The following is a 17,289-nucleotide window of genomic DNA, read 5'->3' as shown; positions in this document are numbered from 1 at the left end:
CACATAGTGACACTTGTACTGAATGTTGTCTTAGCTTTTTAGCTGCTGTGACTAAAATATCTAACCAGAACAATTTTAGAGAAGGAAAAGTTTATTTGAGGGCTCAAAAGTTTATTTCAGACGTCCATAAAAGGCCAGCTCCATTCCTCAGGACTCAAGGTAATGCAGAACAGCATGGCAGAAGAGTGTGGCAGAGAGAAGTGGCTCACAAGATAATCACAAAGCAGAGAGTGTTCTCCACTTGCCAGATACAAATATATACCTCAAAGCCACGCCCAATGCCCCCCACCTCCTCCAGTCATGCCCCACCTGCCTCCAATTAGCACTCATTAATTCCATAAGGGGGTTAGTTCACCAATTGGGTTAAGACTCTCACAACCTGATCATTTCTGCTCTCAACCTTTTTGCATTGTCTCACACATGAGATTTTGGGGGAAATCTCACATTCAGATTATAACAAATATGAAGATTCTTCTTTTATATGTGCTAATTGTATTCTTCTGAAACATATTGTCTATTTACTCTTCTAAACTTGATCCTGTTTTTTATTAAGTCTTCCTAGTTGAATCTATAAAATTGCTTTTAAATTCAATCTCTGTTCTCAAAATACTTGCAATTTAGTTAATTTACCATGTCTGTATGTTTTTTTTTTTTTCATATGATTCACCATGTCTTTTAATCAAGATTTTCAACTTTGAATCAGAAAATTCTCAGTCTTTTTGCAGGGGAAAATAAATTTAAGAGGAAGAACTCAGCGCCACAAAATGGCCTAAGAGTAGGTACTTGGTGAGGAAGGACTAAATGAGTAAATAGTTTGGTACAGATTATTTATTTAAACTTCTGATGCATATATGTTAAAGCATTAGAAAATACAGACCAACTCTTCATGAGTTTAATTGGTCAAACTAAATATGTAGACAGAGACAGAGACAGAGACAGAGTCATAGATGAAACAGATGTAGTTGTTACCTATCAGACATAGAAGGGACTTTCTAGTTTTTTCTATTATGTCATCAATATTTCATATACAAAAGCAAGTAGTTTTATTTTTGAAATTTAGTGTATTTTAGCAAAGAAATATCAAGAACTCAATGGATAAACAATAAAAAGTCATAATGAATTTTAATGAATTAATATACTTTGGAAATCTAATTAAATATCCAAAGGCTATCATTTCAAAAACAGAGGTTGTTCTGTATAATAATATCTTTCACTGTATTGTCTTTGTCTGTGAAATACTGAAAGCCAAAAGCATGTTTTTAATTTATTCAGTGAAATATTAAAAATAACATGTTTAGCAATGAGTTTTTGATGATATGGATAAATCTATTATAACAATTAAAGCTATATTTTTAAAAGGAGAATACAAAACTGTTTATTCTGGATGATTATACTGCTACATCAAAAAAAGAAAAAACACACACCTGTAATTCCAGTGGCTCAGGAGGCTGAGGTAGAAGGATAGAGAGTCCAAAGCCAGCCTCAGCAACAGTGAGGCAGTATGTAACTCAATGAGACCCTGTCTGTAAATATAATACAAAATTGGGCTGGGGATGTGGCTCAGTGGTCAAGTGCCACTGAGTTCAATCCCTGGTGCCAAAAAGAAAAAGAAAAAATATTTACTTAGGAAATACATCAAAATATCAGCAATGATTATGTTTAAGTGTTGATATAAATGACTTTTGGGTTTGTTTATTTTTGCATATCTCCATTTTACATAATAAATATGAAAAAATTTTACATAATAAATATGATAAAGCCATAATAAAATTATTTTCTTAAAAAAATAAAATGGAAATTCTTAACAGTAAACATGGGAAATAAAAATTTTATCTTTAAATATTGATAAAATAAAGCAAATTTCCATTTCTGTTTCTATGCATTTTTTCATTTTTTTTTCCATAATGGCATAGTTTATTTTCATAGTGGAAAATGCATGAATAGCTTTTTTAAATTATCTTGAAAATTTTTAATGGCTTAGGGTGGAATCTTTCAGATGACAAGCATTAAGCTGCCGAACTTTCCCTTTAGATTTTTGATAAATGAAAAGATACTAATTTAAAACACAGGGTTCAACAGAATGGGACAGGGTAAAGGGAAAGCAGAAATTAGAATGAGTGATGTTATGACCATTTAGGAAATAAAAAGGGTTCTAAGTATTGTAAGGAATAACTCTTAGGTAATGGGAATGGAGATGCATGAGAACAAATGTTACCTACTTTTGAACACTATTATTAATCAAGTGGGGGCTAAACATAGGAGATCATCTAGCCTGTTTCCCTTGTGATAGGTGTCATACCATATAACTTGTTGTTTGGTTGTCATATGTGTTGTTATGACATTTAGCAAATAATTTCTGAAAACAAAGTATTCAGCATATATTAAAATATCAGTAAGGAAAATCCTAACATTCTGCATACCCAAATCGAAACACTCTATTCACTAACTTCTTAATATTTAGATGATCTTTGATGTTGATACCACTTATTTACTAACCTTCACAGTTTAGAAAGTTAGGGAAAGTTATTGCTCTGATTCTTATTTACATTTTTTTAAAATCTGTTTCACTTTCTGCACCTATGCTTTAATGTTGTCTATTTTTTTTCTTTCCTTCCTTCCTTCCTTCCTTCTTTTCTTCAATATGGGGACTGAACTCATATTCTTATGCATGCTAGATGAGTGCTCCACCACTGAGTTACATCCCCAGACCTTTATGTAACTTCATGAGTCTTATTAAATTGCCCAGGTTAAAATCAAACTTCAGATTTCTTGTTTTACATTAAATTAGAAGATGGCCTCTTTTTTTAATTTTTGGAAATTTTTAGACTTTAGCAAATCCATTTACAACTGGATTCAACATCAAAACCTTCGTAGCTCTAAATTTTTCTTGAAAGTAATGAATCTTTGTATTGTCATTAACTTATCTACTATAATTTGTTATTAGAATAGAATAGAATAATGCTTTTTGAGGACCTCATATTCATGTCTTCCTTATTTTAATCCTTCTCTCACCTCTCCCAGAAAAAGAACCCTATAATAAAGATCTTAGAATAAACTTTTCATAACTACTTGTGAGTTAAACTAAATTACCATTTGGGAAGTCAGAATGTTTCAATATTTAAATGTTCATGTAGTTAAACTTAATAACATAATCCTCAATTTAAAATTGAGAAAATAGACTGAAATTTTTAATAAATTATTTAAAGACACATGTGTTAAGAGGCAAAATAAACATGTCCGCTTAGATCAATTCATGTTCTTTCACAATATCACATCAAAATCACATCATTCCACTGATACTCCTGATTTTCATAGGTATTACTATATTTGGAATTTGAAGAGTCAGTCCATGCTCAGGAAAATATGATATAAAAAAACTCTTGGTTTCAGCAAAAATCAGAACGTATGTCATAAAGAACTTTAGCAAATTAAATTTAATGTCTAAAATTCATGAGTTAAAATGTATTTCCGTCTTTAAGAATGACACTCATGATTTAAAACCCATATAAGATATTTTTCTTTAAGCAAACTAAAATTAAGAAAACCTTGTTTATCTATTCTGAACCTGCAGACTAAACTCTAGAAAACTTTCACTTGAGTCTATTCCCAAACTCTCAGATTATTTTAAAAAAGCACAGGATCAAACTAACTGAACAGCAAGTTTAGTGATAGTTTCTATACAATCCAAGCCAATCCCCACCCTATAGAAAAATACCATAGGAGGTTAACAAATAGAACACAGACAATTCTCAGCAGCAAATGGGATTTCTAAAGTAGGGGAAGAAAATTCACCTTGAGCTCTACATTTTTGTGGTTTACTATGAGACATTTTTTTTTCCAGTTGGAACCCATTAATATAGACCACTGATGATAAGTGTTTGATTTTTCTTGTAGATATTCTGAGCTATCAGAGGGGAGTCCTTTGGCCTTTTGTTTTTATAGTTTAACAGACTTCACAAATGTGATTTGGGGGTTCATATGGCTAAACTCCAAGAGAATTGGCAAAACTCAATGGTCCAAAGTTACTTGTAAAGTAATTTGATTGAGAAAAATCAGTGAGGTGTAAAAGTACCCATCACCCTATCCCATCAGTTTTCTCCACTGGCACATCTTACTTTCCATTCCACAACTTTCTCCTGGGGGTATTTTGACTCACTTTGAAGTCATGACATGGAACAACAAGGAGTTAACTCAGGATAAGATGCTGACTGGAAGACATGTAAAAAAAAGCATACTGGGGAAAAGGAAGTTTACAGATTATTATTATTATTATATAAGATTGTTAAGGATCAGAGTAAAATAAAGGAAAGAAGAAAGATGACATTTTAAAGCTGCTTTTATGAAATAGGCTTCATGCTAAGTACTTTCATCAATTGGAAAATTACTTGCAAATTCTGTTCTTTAGCTTACGTATGAATAGGACCTAACTTGTTGAATAGTGAAGATTTTGACATAGAATATATGATGTCAGACTCATGAGATGTTAATGATGTTGCTCTATCATTTATTTTAATTTACTTATAAGACTCACAACAATATCATAAGGTAGACATTACTTCCTTGTTTGACTTTTGAAAACTCTAAGCTTCAGTGAAGATTAATAAAATATATTAATACTTTTTTGAATGAAATATGTTCCATCTCAAACTGAAATTCCAACCAACAATTGTGGCCAAGCCACCAAAACTTTGTGCCAATGACCAACAATAACACACAGCTTTATTCCCTCAGGAAGGATCTGAAAGGCAGCCAGAGGTCAACCAAAGAACTGAACCCAAAGCTTCAGCTGACCAGCAAGTATACAACATCATCATCAAACATATTTGTTAAGCACCCTTGTGAGCACCATGATAATGGAGTAAAGAATACATCTCCCTGTTCCACCAGCCATTTACTATATGATCAGTAAATCCCTTCCATCTTCAAGTGTCTCTGAATTTCTTTTAATATGTTCACTTATAAACATAAACAATTTATGATATTGCTATTTAGAACTACTCATAGTAAAATACCATTAGTACCAAATACTACTATTGAATATTTATAGCAATGGCTATCATATTCTGAGTGCCTATATTCCAGGCATTTCACTTGAATTTTCTTAGGTAATCTTTAATAACCTAAGAGTAAGCTTTAATATCTATTTCATCAAGTAGATCAGTTAAACTTAGGCTCAGATAATTAATTTGTTAGTTTTATAAAGGGAAAACCATCTTAAACCATGATTCAAACACATATCCATATAGCTCCAAAACCTATGATCTTTTCAATAAGAAATTCCAGCTGATTTTCCTCTCCAGAATTACCTAGGCAATTTGAAAACAATTTATGTGACTAACATAATGTTTAGGACAATGGACATGAAGAAACGCTGGCCAGAAGTTAGGATACCTATCATCTCCATTCAGCTTTGCACTGAGTATATAAAGAAGGCATTTAATTACACTAAATCCATCTGTCAGATAAGGTAAATGGACTAAAACAATTCCTAAGGTCTCTGTAGCATATCACAGTTCTACAGACTCCTCTCCCTCCATGCTGAGTGCTCCCCAGGGAAGAGCAAACATGACTACTATGATTATAATTCCAATTACTATTGTTGGCCTCAGCAATGTGCAAAATAAAATAACTCCTCAATATTTACCATGTTCCTACTCTAAGAGTCATTTCCCTAAGTCATACGTTTGATGCCAAGAGTTAAGCAATCCAAATGAAATATTGATGTTGTTCCTCAGGGGGTGTTAATTTATTTGATTTCCTTCTTTGAGGACATGGCAGGGGTAAAACAGGTGTGTAAAACAATGTTCAAAAAAAAATTGAGGGTAAGATTAAGACTTAAATGCTACAAATGACTGATCTGGAATGTCACAATACCTTCATAAGGAGGCCTGAGAAGGGATTTTATGCAATGTCATTCTGGAATGTTACTGCTCAGCTGGGATTCTACAACTGAGGAAAAAAGAACTACATTAATCTCAAATTAATTCATCAAAACTCATGCTTAACTTCCAGAGGAAAACTAAGAAACATGTTAATGTGTCAAAATGCATTCTACTGTCATGTATAATTAGAACAAATTAAAACATAAAAAACAAAAGTCATATATCGAAGTCTTGATGTACAATACTTCAGAATGTGACTGTATTTGGAGATAGTCTTTAAAGTGGCAATTAAGATTAAATGATATACTTGGAATGGGTCCTAATCCAACTTTAATTGTCCTTAGAAGAAGAGATTAGGAAACAGATGCACACAGAATGAAGGTCATTTGAAGACAAAGGAAGAAGAGAGCCATGTATAAGCCAAAGAAAGAGGTCTATGAAAGGAACAAACTCCACTGACAACTTGAGCCTTAACTTCTAGCCTCCAAAACTGTGCAGAAATAAATTTCTTTTGTTTAAGCCATCTAGTCTGTAGTACTTTGCTATGGCAGTCCTGGCAAACTAATATAGTAGAAAGAAATTGAGATACATGTTCTGACTTGGATTTAAAAACAATCCATGTATTATATTCTTACCTTTACGTCTAATCAAGTACTTAGTAAGATATACTAAAGCAACCTCACAAACATACAGACTACACACAGTCACATGCCAGACCATTGTGTTACGACACATAATAACTTGACAAAAGTAGAGAATTCCAGGTTTTAACACTGTTGAAGAACCTCACATGGAACAGCAGGATGATTGAGGGCGTGCGTTCAGTGTCAAGCAGAGGTGGGCTCAAACTGGACTCTTCCATTTAGCTGTACATGCTGGGGAAAGTTATCTACTGCTGAGAATCACTTTCTCAATTCTATAAAAAGTGATAATTTCTATCCTCAGAGTGGTTATAAGGATTTAATTAAATATAAGGATTAATTGAGCTTATAAAAATAAAGAGCCATGAAGTGCACCAGGTACATAGTGTGTGATCAATAAATAGTAAAAGTTGTTATTTGATTGAATTGTATGAAACTGCTAATATTTGATTGTTCTGTTCTATCAAAAGGCATTCTATATGATTCAACTCAATATTTATGTTGCATAGAGGCAGAAGAACACAATGATTCAGAATAAAAATTCTGTCAATGATGCATGGATGAAGAAAATATGGTTTATATGCACACAATGAAATACTTTTCTATCTTTAAAAAGGAGGAAATCCTGCCACTTACACTGACATGGATGAAACTGGAAGGCATCATGATGTTAAGAAAAATAAGCCAGGCACAGAAAGACAAATACAACATCATCTCACCTAATATGTGGAACCTAACAAAGTTGAATTCTTAGAAGTAGAGAGCACAATGGTGGTTACCAGTGGTTGCAGAGGTAGGGTAAAGTCGGGAGATAATAGTCAAAGAATGCAAAATTTGAATTAGGAGAAATAAATTCAAGAGATCTATTGTACATTATGATGACTATAAAGTAAAAATGTCACATTCTTGAAAATTGAAGATTTTAAGTGTCTTACTACCAAAAAAAAAAAAAATTAAAAAGTATGTGAAGTAATTAATGTATATGTTGATTAGCTCCATTCAGTCATTTTATAATACTTATATATTTCAAAACATCATGTTGAATACAATAAATTTATACAATTTTTGTAAAATTAAAAAATAAAAGAATATAAACTCTAGATCCAGGACCTTAGGCTAGATTCCTGCCTCTGTCACTCACTAGCAAGTTATAGAACCTCCCTCTCAAATTCAGTTTCTCAGTTGCAAAGTAAAAAATCAAAATCATCTATTCCATACATTAGATAAAAAGATTAAGGATTATCTTGCATGCACAAGGCCCTGGGTTCAATCCCCAGCACCACACACACACACACACACACACACACACACACAATTAAGTAAATTAATCAATGCAAAGCTCTTAGAATAATGTCTAATACTTAATCCTCACTGATGAAGTCTGCTATTAGCATTAATGTTATTCATATCAAAATGAAGGAAGTGATTTTAAAATGCCTGAAATTCATTTCAACTGACAATCTATGCTGTTTGGAATGGTATTGATAAAAGAGAATTACACACTAGGCGGAAAACAAAGAGATCAAATATTGAGCCCCCAAATGCTGATAAATATAGTGAAATCAAAATTATCTAAATAGGCTGGGTGTGTTAGCACACACCTGTAATCCCAGCAGCTCAGTGTAATCCCAGCAGCTCAGTGTAATCCCAGCAGCTAAGGAGGCTGAGCCAGGAGGTTCAAAGACAGACTCTGCAATTTAGAGAGGCCCTAAGCAATTCAGCAAGACCCTGTCTGTAAATAAAAATATAAAAAAGGACCAGGGACATGACTAAGTGGTTAAGTATCTCTTCAATCCCCAGTATCAAAAATAAATAAACAAATGAATAGCTCAAAAACTAAGTAAAAATGTCTTGCAATTCCTTCACAATTTATCTAAGGGAAATGAAAACTTCAAAAAAAAAAAAACCTTTATTATGTTGAAAATATATTTTTATTGAGGGAAAATTAATAATTTTCCTTAAATTCTTAACTTGCTGATCATTTTAAAATATCATTTCACATAAAAAAAAAAAGCTAGTAGTCCACTTTTCATGGGGTTTAGACAGAATCAATAGACCAAATAGTAAAGAAACCACTAATTCAGTGTGTGATAGTGAGAAAATAACTTCGATCTTATTTTTCTATTTTGAAAAATAAAAACAAACTCTAAAGATACCAAAACTCCCAAGTCTAAAACTCTGTGGATTGCTATCAACTGTAAATTGATAAATATACTGTGATTTCATCAAAGTATTAAAACCCACCTCACCTGTCAATAAACAGAAAAACACCTGGCTCAATTAGCAAAGACTAAGAAGAAAAAATGAACAAAAATAACAGTTTAAAATATCCCCTGAATAGAAACCACAATGTGTGCCTGGCTAATTCTGGCTAGTGACTTTTATATTCTGTGCAATAAAAGGAAAGAGTTAATGATCAAGCCTTCTTCAGAAATTCACAGGAGGCATGTATTCCTTCCTTCTCAGCAGAATTAAAGCTGCCCAGACCAGCTGTGAAACCAACAGTGACTTAAAATCCTAGGTTCATTCGCCTAGAAATTCTAATCTTCAACCTTAAGCAGTTCACATGACATCAGACTTCTGTCTCTGTACAATGTTATGATACACTTCTAGGACTCATAAGAGGGTAAATTAGTTAATGTTTCTAAAGAATAATGATTGACCAAAGAAACATCATCCTGGTGTTTCACTAGAAAGTTAGAAAAAAACCTAAATGCTCATAACTTTCTCTCAAATAACATAGATATCTCAAAAAGGATTTCCAAAGGAAAAAAGTTTCATGTCCATACAGCAGGTAGAAAAAAAAAAAAAAACATGTGAGGAAAAAGCAAAGAATTTTTAATTCTCATCTTAAAACTATGAGAATAGGTTAAAATTGAATAGTCCATATACAAATGTTAGTTTGGAGAGAAAAAAAAAAATGTAAAACCAAGAAACTAAGGCACACATACCTTGTACCACAAAATTCATTCTTTTCCAAAGTTAAAATGTTTATATCAATTACATAATACTCTAGTTATAAAAATGTCAAAATATATTTCAAAAATGGGTAACATGAATATGAGTGCTTGATTTTTGAGTTAGAATGCCACCATATTTTTTAATGGAAAAATTAAATTTCTTAGGTTTGCTAACAGCACATTAGCATTTTCTATTAGAGTAAAAAGTAACTGTATCTCCATTTCTTAAAATAAATAAATCAAAACTTATTTATCTTAAGCAATCCAAGGCGTCCTTTATTTAAAGAGCTGCAATGGAAGAGTGCATGAGGTCGGTTCAATTTTTTTGTTTGCTTGGGTATTTGTTTTGTTTTGGTTTCCCCTCAAGACTTTTCTTCTTATCCAATTTTAAGATTCCAAACTCACAGCATGTCATAATTAAACATCTCCTAGGAAGTACACAATCAGATTAGCATATTAACTCAGGCATAAACCAGCCATGACCATGCTGCTCTCAGTCTGTAAAAGGCCAGTCTGGGAAAGATCATTAAAAAAGAAGAAAAAAAACTACTAAAACATATTTATCTCTCCTTTATTTTATCTTCTAGCACTATAGGTCTTATTTTCCCTTTCAATTCTAAAGTAATTTTTAATCTTTAATTGTGGTATAAGAACAGTCATATAGAAATAGTAATGAACACTCTTGTTCTGAGAATTAAATATTTCCCCTTCATTCTTAAAAATTGCCAACACCAGAAAGTTCAGAAGACAAGGCAGAAGACAGAGATTTTTACAGTTCATGCCAATAATTAAAGTCCACAACCACCCTTCCAATATCAACTCTTATTTATAGAGGAGGAGAAAAAAAAAAAAAAAACTAGTCATAACATAATGTATTTTTTATTGGGCTACTTAGCTGGCTAGTTGTTTGCTTTGAAGCAAAATAGTAAGCATTGTGGCCAAGAGTAAGAATAAATCTCCCCACAGTTTGTACTTGAACTGCCAAAAATGGAAGCCACTGACCATACATGGCCATTCAGTATGTGAAATGTGTCTATCATTATAAAGGAACTAAATGTTTAGTTTAATTTTATTAATTAAAAAAAAATTGCGGGGGGAGGGTGGTTAAGGAGGATAGTTTCTCACTCTGTTTCCCATTCTGATCTTGGACTCCTGGGCTCAAGTGATTCTCCTGTCTCAGCTGGGACTACAGGCACATGCCACTGCATCTGATTCCAAAAAACTTAAATTTTAAAGTTGATACACATTTGTATTATTAGATAAAATTCTGACTGTAAACTTTATGAAGCCTAAATGTAGGTAAGGTGTTCCTGTTAAAAATTTAGTGGTTGAATTGTAACTTTCCTGAATATAAATTTCAAGTATTTAATAAGAAGGAATCATGTAAAGTATCTCATTAATTTCTTTAGTAATGACTACCTGTTAAAGTGATAATGTTTTAGATATATTGGGTTTAATTTATTTTTAGAATTAATGACTCTGTCTTCTTCTTATTTTGTCTTGCATTGTATTTCTACTGGGCAGTATGGATAAAGAATAGTATTAACCAGTGGTTTACATTCTTGAGATAGGCAAGAGAAATAGTTTAGAAAAATATGTATTATGAGGGAAAAGCAAAGAGGTAAGAAAGGACTCCATTCAAATTCTACTTCTGACAGTAACCATCAGACCTTAGAACAAGTCACACAGCTTCCTAGGTCTGTATATCCTCAAATGTAAAGTGCAGAGCATAGCTTCCAAGCTAAAACAAAATATTTGTAAAGTGTCTGGCATATCATATGTATAAATAAATAGTTGAATAATAATTGTTTTCAATACAAATCAGAGATCTTTGCCAACACTTCTCAATATCTGTATCTTCCTACAAACAAGATATGTTCTGTGGATCCTTGTAGCCCATAATACCATAGTAATGTTACTATTATAGGTACATTTTACAGGTGAATGGCAACAAGCGTTATATTTAATGCTATTATCAAATTTCTCAGCGAATGAATATACTGTTTCCATCTGTGTTTTAAAGTGGTAGAATCAAATTGATTTCCATAAATAGTATCATGAGAACCTAAAATTCACCTAAAAGTGATTAATAAAATCAGAATACTTATGTCCCCTTTAGTATTTCTACAATTCTATCATTTTAAGTCTGACTACTTGATAAGATCTAATATGCTCTGCTGTAAGATATTAATAATATTTAGTCATTAAAGCTGTAAAACACAGACATCAGCAATATTTACTTAAAAAATAATTGTAACTCATTATTTTTATGTATTATTATACTGTATATATATATATATATATATATATATATATGTGTGTGTGTGTGTGTGTGTGTGTGTGTGTGTTGCATTTTGAAAAGCATCTGCAAATTCTTATTCTATGAAACTATCACAGCCATCACAATATTAGAAAAGTTATGCCTAGGACAAATAAAATTATTCCTCCATGAAGTTAAGACCAAAACTATAGGGGTTACTTTTTCACTAAAAAGAACCATTTAGTTTTAAAACACCTACTTCAAAAAGTTTAGATACATTAATGAAAAAAATTATAATTTCTGGGGAGACATTTAGAAGTCATAGATTATTTTTCCTTTCCACAAGAACTCTTGGTAAAATGTTAAATTCTTACTAAATGGTTTAAAAATCAGCTCAGTTTTATGAAAACTAACTCACAATGACCTATCAGTCTGCCCATTGCCCTCCTTGCTCCTAGTCTTCCATTTGTTCATTTTATCACTCTCTTCCTTCATTCACTTGATCAGTGTTTATTGAACCCCTACTATATGCCAGCAGTTCTTGAACCTTCCTAACTTGTTGGTATCATTTAAACAAAAGCACCAAGTGGAATGGAAGTACAGAGATGCAGCATATTTTGAAATGTTTTAAAATTTTATTGGCCTGTCATAAAGAAAAATAAAATTACGGCACTTGCAGACCACCACGTTAAGCAAAATAAGTCAAACTCACAAGGTCAAGTGTCATGTTTTCTCTCATATGCAGAAACTAGAGAGGATAAAGAAAAAAAAAAAAAAGCTAGGAGTGGATCTCCTAAAAGTCAAAAGGAGATCAGTCAAGAAAAGGGACCAAGGGGTGGAAGGTGGGGAGGGAGGAAGGAAGTGCTAAGGAATGATATTGGCAAATTATATTGTTATATAGGGTGCATATATGAATAGATAACAACAAATCCCATCAATATATACAACTATAATACACCAATAAAAATGTGGGAAACTTTTTAAAAAAATAAAATAGACATAATTTGAAATTAAATATTAAAATTTATTTGGCTGTGAGGGTGCACACATGCACACACATGCATGTATATATGTTGAATTTTATCAGACCTATCACTAACATATATTTAAAGTTACACAGGATCCATGTTGACAAAAATTGGTTTACAAAAATTTTTGGTTTCCAACATAATTAGTTTCCTTTTAAATTATTGTTTTGGCTTATGCTGGGTCACAAAGTTCAAATCCAAAGTGCAGTTATGTCTTTTCAAGTTATTGCAATAACTCTCCAATTCTTAAGATTTTATATTGCCACAAATACCCTCTTAATCCAGAACAAATTTTACTCTCAAGAGTTTTCTCCATGTTGCTCAACAAGTTATATAATAAATTTCCCACTGGAAAACCTCCTGCTCATTAATTCACATCAAATAACAAATTTCCAGGAAACAAAATAAGGAAAGGCTAGCAGATCTTATGTTTTAGTACAGAAGATTTCTTGTTTATTGAATTATAATTATTTACTTGTTGGTTTTCCATTAGATTGCAAGCAATTTGAGGGATGGGGCTTTACTCTTCATGCATGCATTTGAAAAGCATAGGTTTGAGGATAGTTTCTACATTGTTGAATAAAAGAAAGAAAGAATTGTTCAGATTTTAGAATTTCTAATAAAATGAGTTTGTTTTTGAGACTCTCTTAACCCATTAGCTAAAAACCTAGGCATTAAGCTTTAAAAAGATAGTGTGGCAATAGATTATGAAAAATAGTACTTTGGTTACACAATAAAAATATCAATCATTAATTCAGCTGCAACTTATTGCAGGCTTAACACTTGCCAATCATTGAGATGCTAGGATTAAAAAGTAAAGTCTATACATGTAAAACATGAAAGGGAGAGCTGGTTCTACAGAATTCATTGAACTAATATTAAAATTGCAATGAAATTATGAAAAACAAAGTGATACATTTCCTCTTTTGAATGTGTTTTCTTCCTCAATGAGAAGGAATGACAAAATCTGCTTGTTCAGGTGACCTAAGACCTTGCAATATATTTTATAATTTTTGCTTGTTGCTTAGAAAATATAGTCTCCTTATACAAAGTAAGATGCCATCAGTGACACTGTCTTTTGTTAAGAGGTTAGGTAGGAAGAGGATAAGAAGGAATAATGAGATCAGAAACAGAAAAGGGAAAGGAAAGAATTTCAAAGTGAATAAATCAGAGCAAAGTTTTTCACAATATTATCCTCATATTAGACCAGTATTCTAGAGCCATGATCAGCCACTAACTTAAAGCCAGCAGCTGAGAACTACACAGAAAGAATACCCTCATTAGACACATACTTTGTGAAAACTGTCAGTAAAAGAAACAGTGCAGAAATCCTCTGGATAAGCTTATGGGAAGGATGAAAGCCTTGATAAGTGCAAACTAAAAGCCTGTCATCAGTTGGTTCTCCTAGTATAGCAAATCCTTCAGGGCATTTTGCAGCTTGCAAAAAGTAGCAACCCTTCTCAGGCTCTAATAGCCTCTGGCAGATTCATTCATTTCACTTTAGCAGATAATACCTTTGGTTCTTAAAAAGAGTTAATCGTTCTATTCTAGACAAGTGTAAAGATAAATCAAGAAATTTGACCACTTTAGAGATCAACAACTTTTTCAAAGTGTACAACAAAGGTTTCTTTGATAAATGGAAGAACTGACCAAGTTCTGCTGAATTAAAGCCACTGCACCAGGTTACCCAAGTCCCACTTACACCCAGCATCTGGTGGAGGTAGTGATACTCTGGTCCTTGGTTGTACAGCAGGAAGGTTTTCCAGAAAAGCAGGACATTCAGAGACAGCCAAATGAGCTAAACCAATCAGACAAAGGGAGAGAAAAAACAAAATTTTTAAAAAGGCATCACTTGATGAATGAAACCACAAGTCCATTGTTCGGACACAGAGTTTTCAATGCAATCTCAATGAAAAAATGCAGAAGACTTTCTTAATTGGTCAGAAAGTTGAAAAGCGCTCATAAATAAATCTGGATCCAGGCCCTTCACCTGAGATAAGCTTTGGGTGGCAAACGGGTCAGCTAAATGATCTTTGAAATACAAAATAAGATTAAGAAATTAGTGACATCACCATATCACCATGTCCTAAGTAAAACGCAAGCAACCCCAGAAAAAACCAATGGGGGCAAACATGTTTAAAGGGTTAAGAGAAAGCTGTGTTCACTTAAAGTAATTGCTTCTCCCCTCCTTCACATCCGCTCATCAGTGTGTAGGAAAGTTCCCATGCATGGGGGTTGGGGGAGGGGGTCGTTATCATCTCCAGGTTTTAACATTGTAAAGTTTTGTTAGTTGAAACTGTTCGAATCTAACTTCCACTTCCAACTTCCCACCCGCCCACGCTCAGGGAATGAATCAAACTAGCTGCGGGAGAGACCGAACGCGAGCGCCCGGCCCGCCATCCTACCAGGCAGAGGTGTTTAACCCCTTCGTTGGCCAGCCAGCTCCTCCAGGACACAGCCATGCCGCAGGCCCCACGGTGCTGCGCTCTTTGCCTGCGGCCCCGAAAAGGAGCAAGCGACTGCCTGGACAACGGTTACAGCGGTGCGGCCCGCGGGGGGCGGGAGAACCGAGGGTCAAAGACTGAGTGAAGTCGGGGCCCGGCGCCGAGCCAGCCCGGGCGGGGTGTGCGCCCGCTCCCACCCGCCCGGCCCGCTGCCCCGGCGGCCGCACCGTCTGCGCTCGCGCCAGCCCCTTTGTCTGCGCTCAGTCTGCTGTTGTGGCTGCTGCTGTTCAGGATGTCCCGGGTGGAACTTGGAGGCGTCCCCCGCAGTTGCAGGCTCAGTCTGCCCAGTGCCGAAACACCAACCAAGAAGTGGAGCCTGATAGTCATGCTAAAAGTGGGGGCACTCGCTACACCCTGGAGCCCGCGTGCACGCACACACACACACACACTCAGCCCCCACACACATACACAATCAGAATCACACATACACAGTACACACACTCATACACACCCAGCACCACAGTCACACCACACACACACACACACACACACACACACACATACCACGCACACCACATGCACACTCAAATATTCACACAATACCCCCCACACACACCACACACGCCATACACTCCCCACACCTGCCCCATACACATCACAAATGCGGCACACTCACCACAGGAACAAAACACACACACCTAGTTTTGGACTGGTTGTTTGCCCTCTCCAAAAAAAGTTTAACTCAAAGAGGCTCAGTAAAGAAGTTTGAACTTGAAATCATTTTCTGAGTTTCAACCTCCCCCTTCTCAGGCTACTTATCCTGCCTCAGAACAAAGGGCCCCTCCAACAAAGAAGCCTCCCACTACCTGTTCCTTCATTACACAGCCTACCCTATCTTACCAGAAAACTTTCAAAACATTGCTGAATAAAAAGAATGGGGCCTGAGGGTAAATAGGTAAAACTGCCTTAATTCTCAGGGGCTTTATGGAAGCTCAGATTCACTCTACTTAGGAATTAGGTGTTTTACTACCTAGTTTGGGGGTCTATTTAGTAGTAGGATCCTCTCAAACTTGTACCAGAGGCCCAGTGAAGAGTGAGAAAAATGTGAAGCCAACATAGGGTACCCATCCTATACTGCAGTGCATCCATATTAGAGAAGAGGGGGAAAAATTATTCATATAAAAGAATGTCTGATGATGCACAATAAGTTCATTAAAACATAAACTTTCTCAAATTTAACTAACAAATGACAGAAAAAGTTCTCTACTAGTAACCTAATCTTGTGGCTTTCAGGTTCTTGTTTTTTTTTTTTTTTTTTTTTGTTGTTTGTTTGTTTGTTTTATTATAAAATTAATTTTATCACACTAGCCATGGGATATAATTGAAACTAAATTTCATGAAATCATACTGACCTTACTCCATGTAATATGCTTAATTTAATGAGTAGATTAATGTTTACAACCTTCAGTTTGAAAAATTGGAGTAAATTCATATCAAGTTCAAGTTAAATTTCAGTTTCCTTTCTAATAATCTGATTATTTGAAACCTTCCTATTTCATACATGATCTAATCCTAAAAACTACCCCAAATATTAGCATTAGAGAGTATATTATTTATCAACAATTTAATAATAATTTATAAGTAATTTAATAATATTTATAATTAAGACTGTGATCTTATGGACCATGATTTTCTTAAAGGAAAAACAAAAGGAGCAAATTAGAAACTCAAGCCTGTCACTACTGGATAAAGTTCAAAATTTAACACATACTAAAAGTTTAATTTTAATAAATGGGGACAGGGCTATTGGTTGGCAAAATAGTTTCCTGCAATGCGTTGAGAAGATCAAGACAATTGAATAGTAGAAATTTCTAAAAGCTCAGCTATTTCCAGAAAAATAATGACAAAAAAAAAAAAGACAAAAATGATGGAAGCAACTCTAAATATGTACCTGCAAAGTATCAGGCACTGACCTTGGTAAGTAGTAATCAGAAATCTCCCTTACTTGTCATGATAGTTCTCTAGCTGTATGTTAGTCCCCCACATTAAAGCTGAAGAAACTGAAGGTAAGAGA

The 17,289-nt window shown here is 34.1% G+C and overlaps 1 protein-coding gene across 5 annotated transcripts in view; it reads right to left on the bottom strand.

The window, feature by feature from the left end:
- Nucleotides 1–15,399, bottom strand: part of Nox4 (NADPH oxidase 4) — a 174,260-nt gene extending 158,861 nt beyond the window's left edge. The window contains exons 1-2 of one of the 5 annotated variants that reach the window (XM_046439393.2): nt 15,177–15,399; nt 14,474–14,569 (exon numbers count right to left, since the gene is read on the bottom strand). In XM_046439393.2, coding sequence (XP_046295349.1) covers nt 14,474–14,569; nt 15,177–15,233 — 153 coding nt within the window. In that variant the 5' untranslated portion in view covers nt 15,234–15,399. Of the gene's footprint in view, nt 1–5,874; nt 5,950–8,772; nt 9,290–14,473; nt 14,570–15,176 lie in introns of those variants that run through there. The other 4 variants (XM_046439394.2, XM_046439395.2, XM_058577350.1 and 1 more) reach the window with 4 other exon arrangements.
- Between the last annotated feature and the right edge of the window lie 1,890 nt (nt 15,400–17,289).

The sequence above is a fragment of the Marmota monax genome, unplaced genomic scaffold, assembly GCF_021218885.2.
Source record: "Marmota monax isolate L192 unplaced genomic scaffold, Marmota_monax_Labrador192_F-V1.1 WCK01_AAM20220418_F8-fsc00096, whole genome shotgun sequence".
Classification (NCBI taxonomy): Eukaryota; Metazoa; Chordata; class Mammalia; order Rodentia; family Sciuridae; genus Marmota; species Marmota monax.
This window is presented reverse-complemented; position numbering and strand designations above follow the sequence as displayed.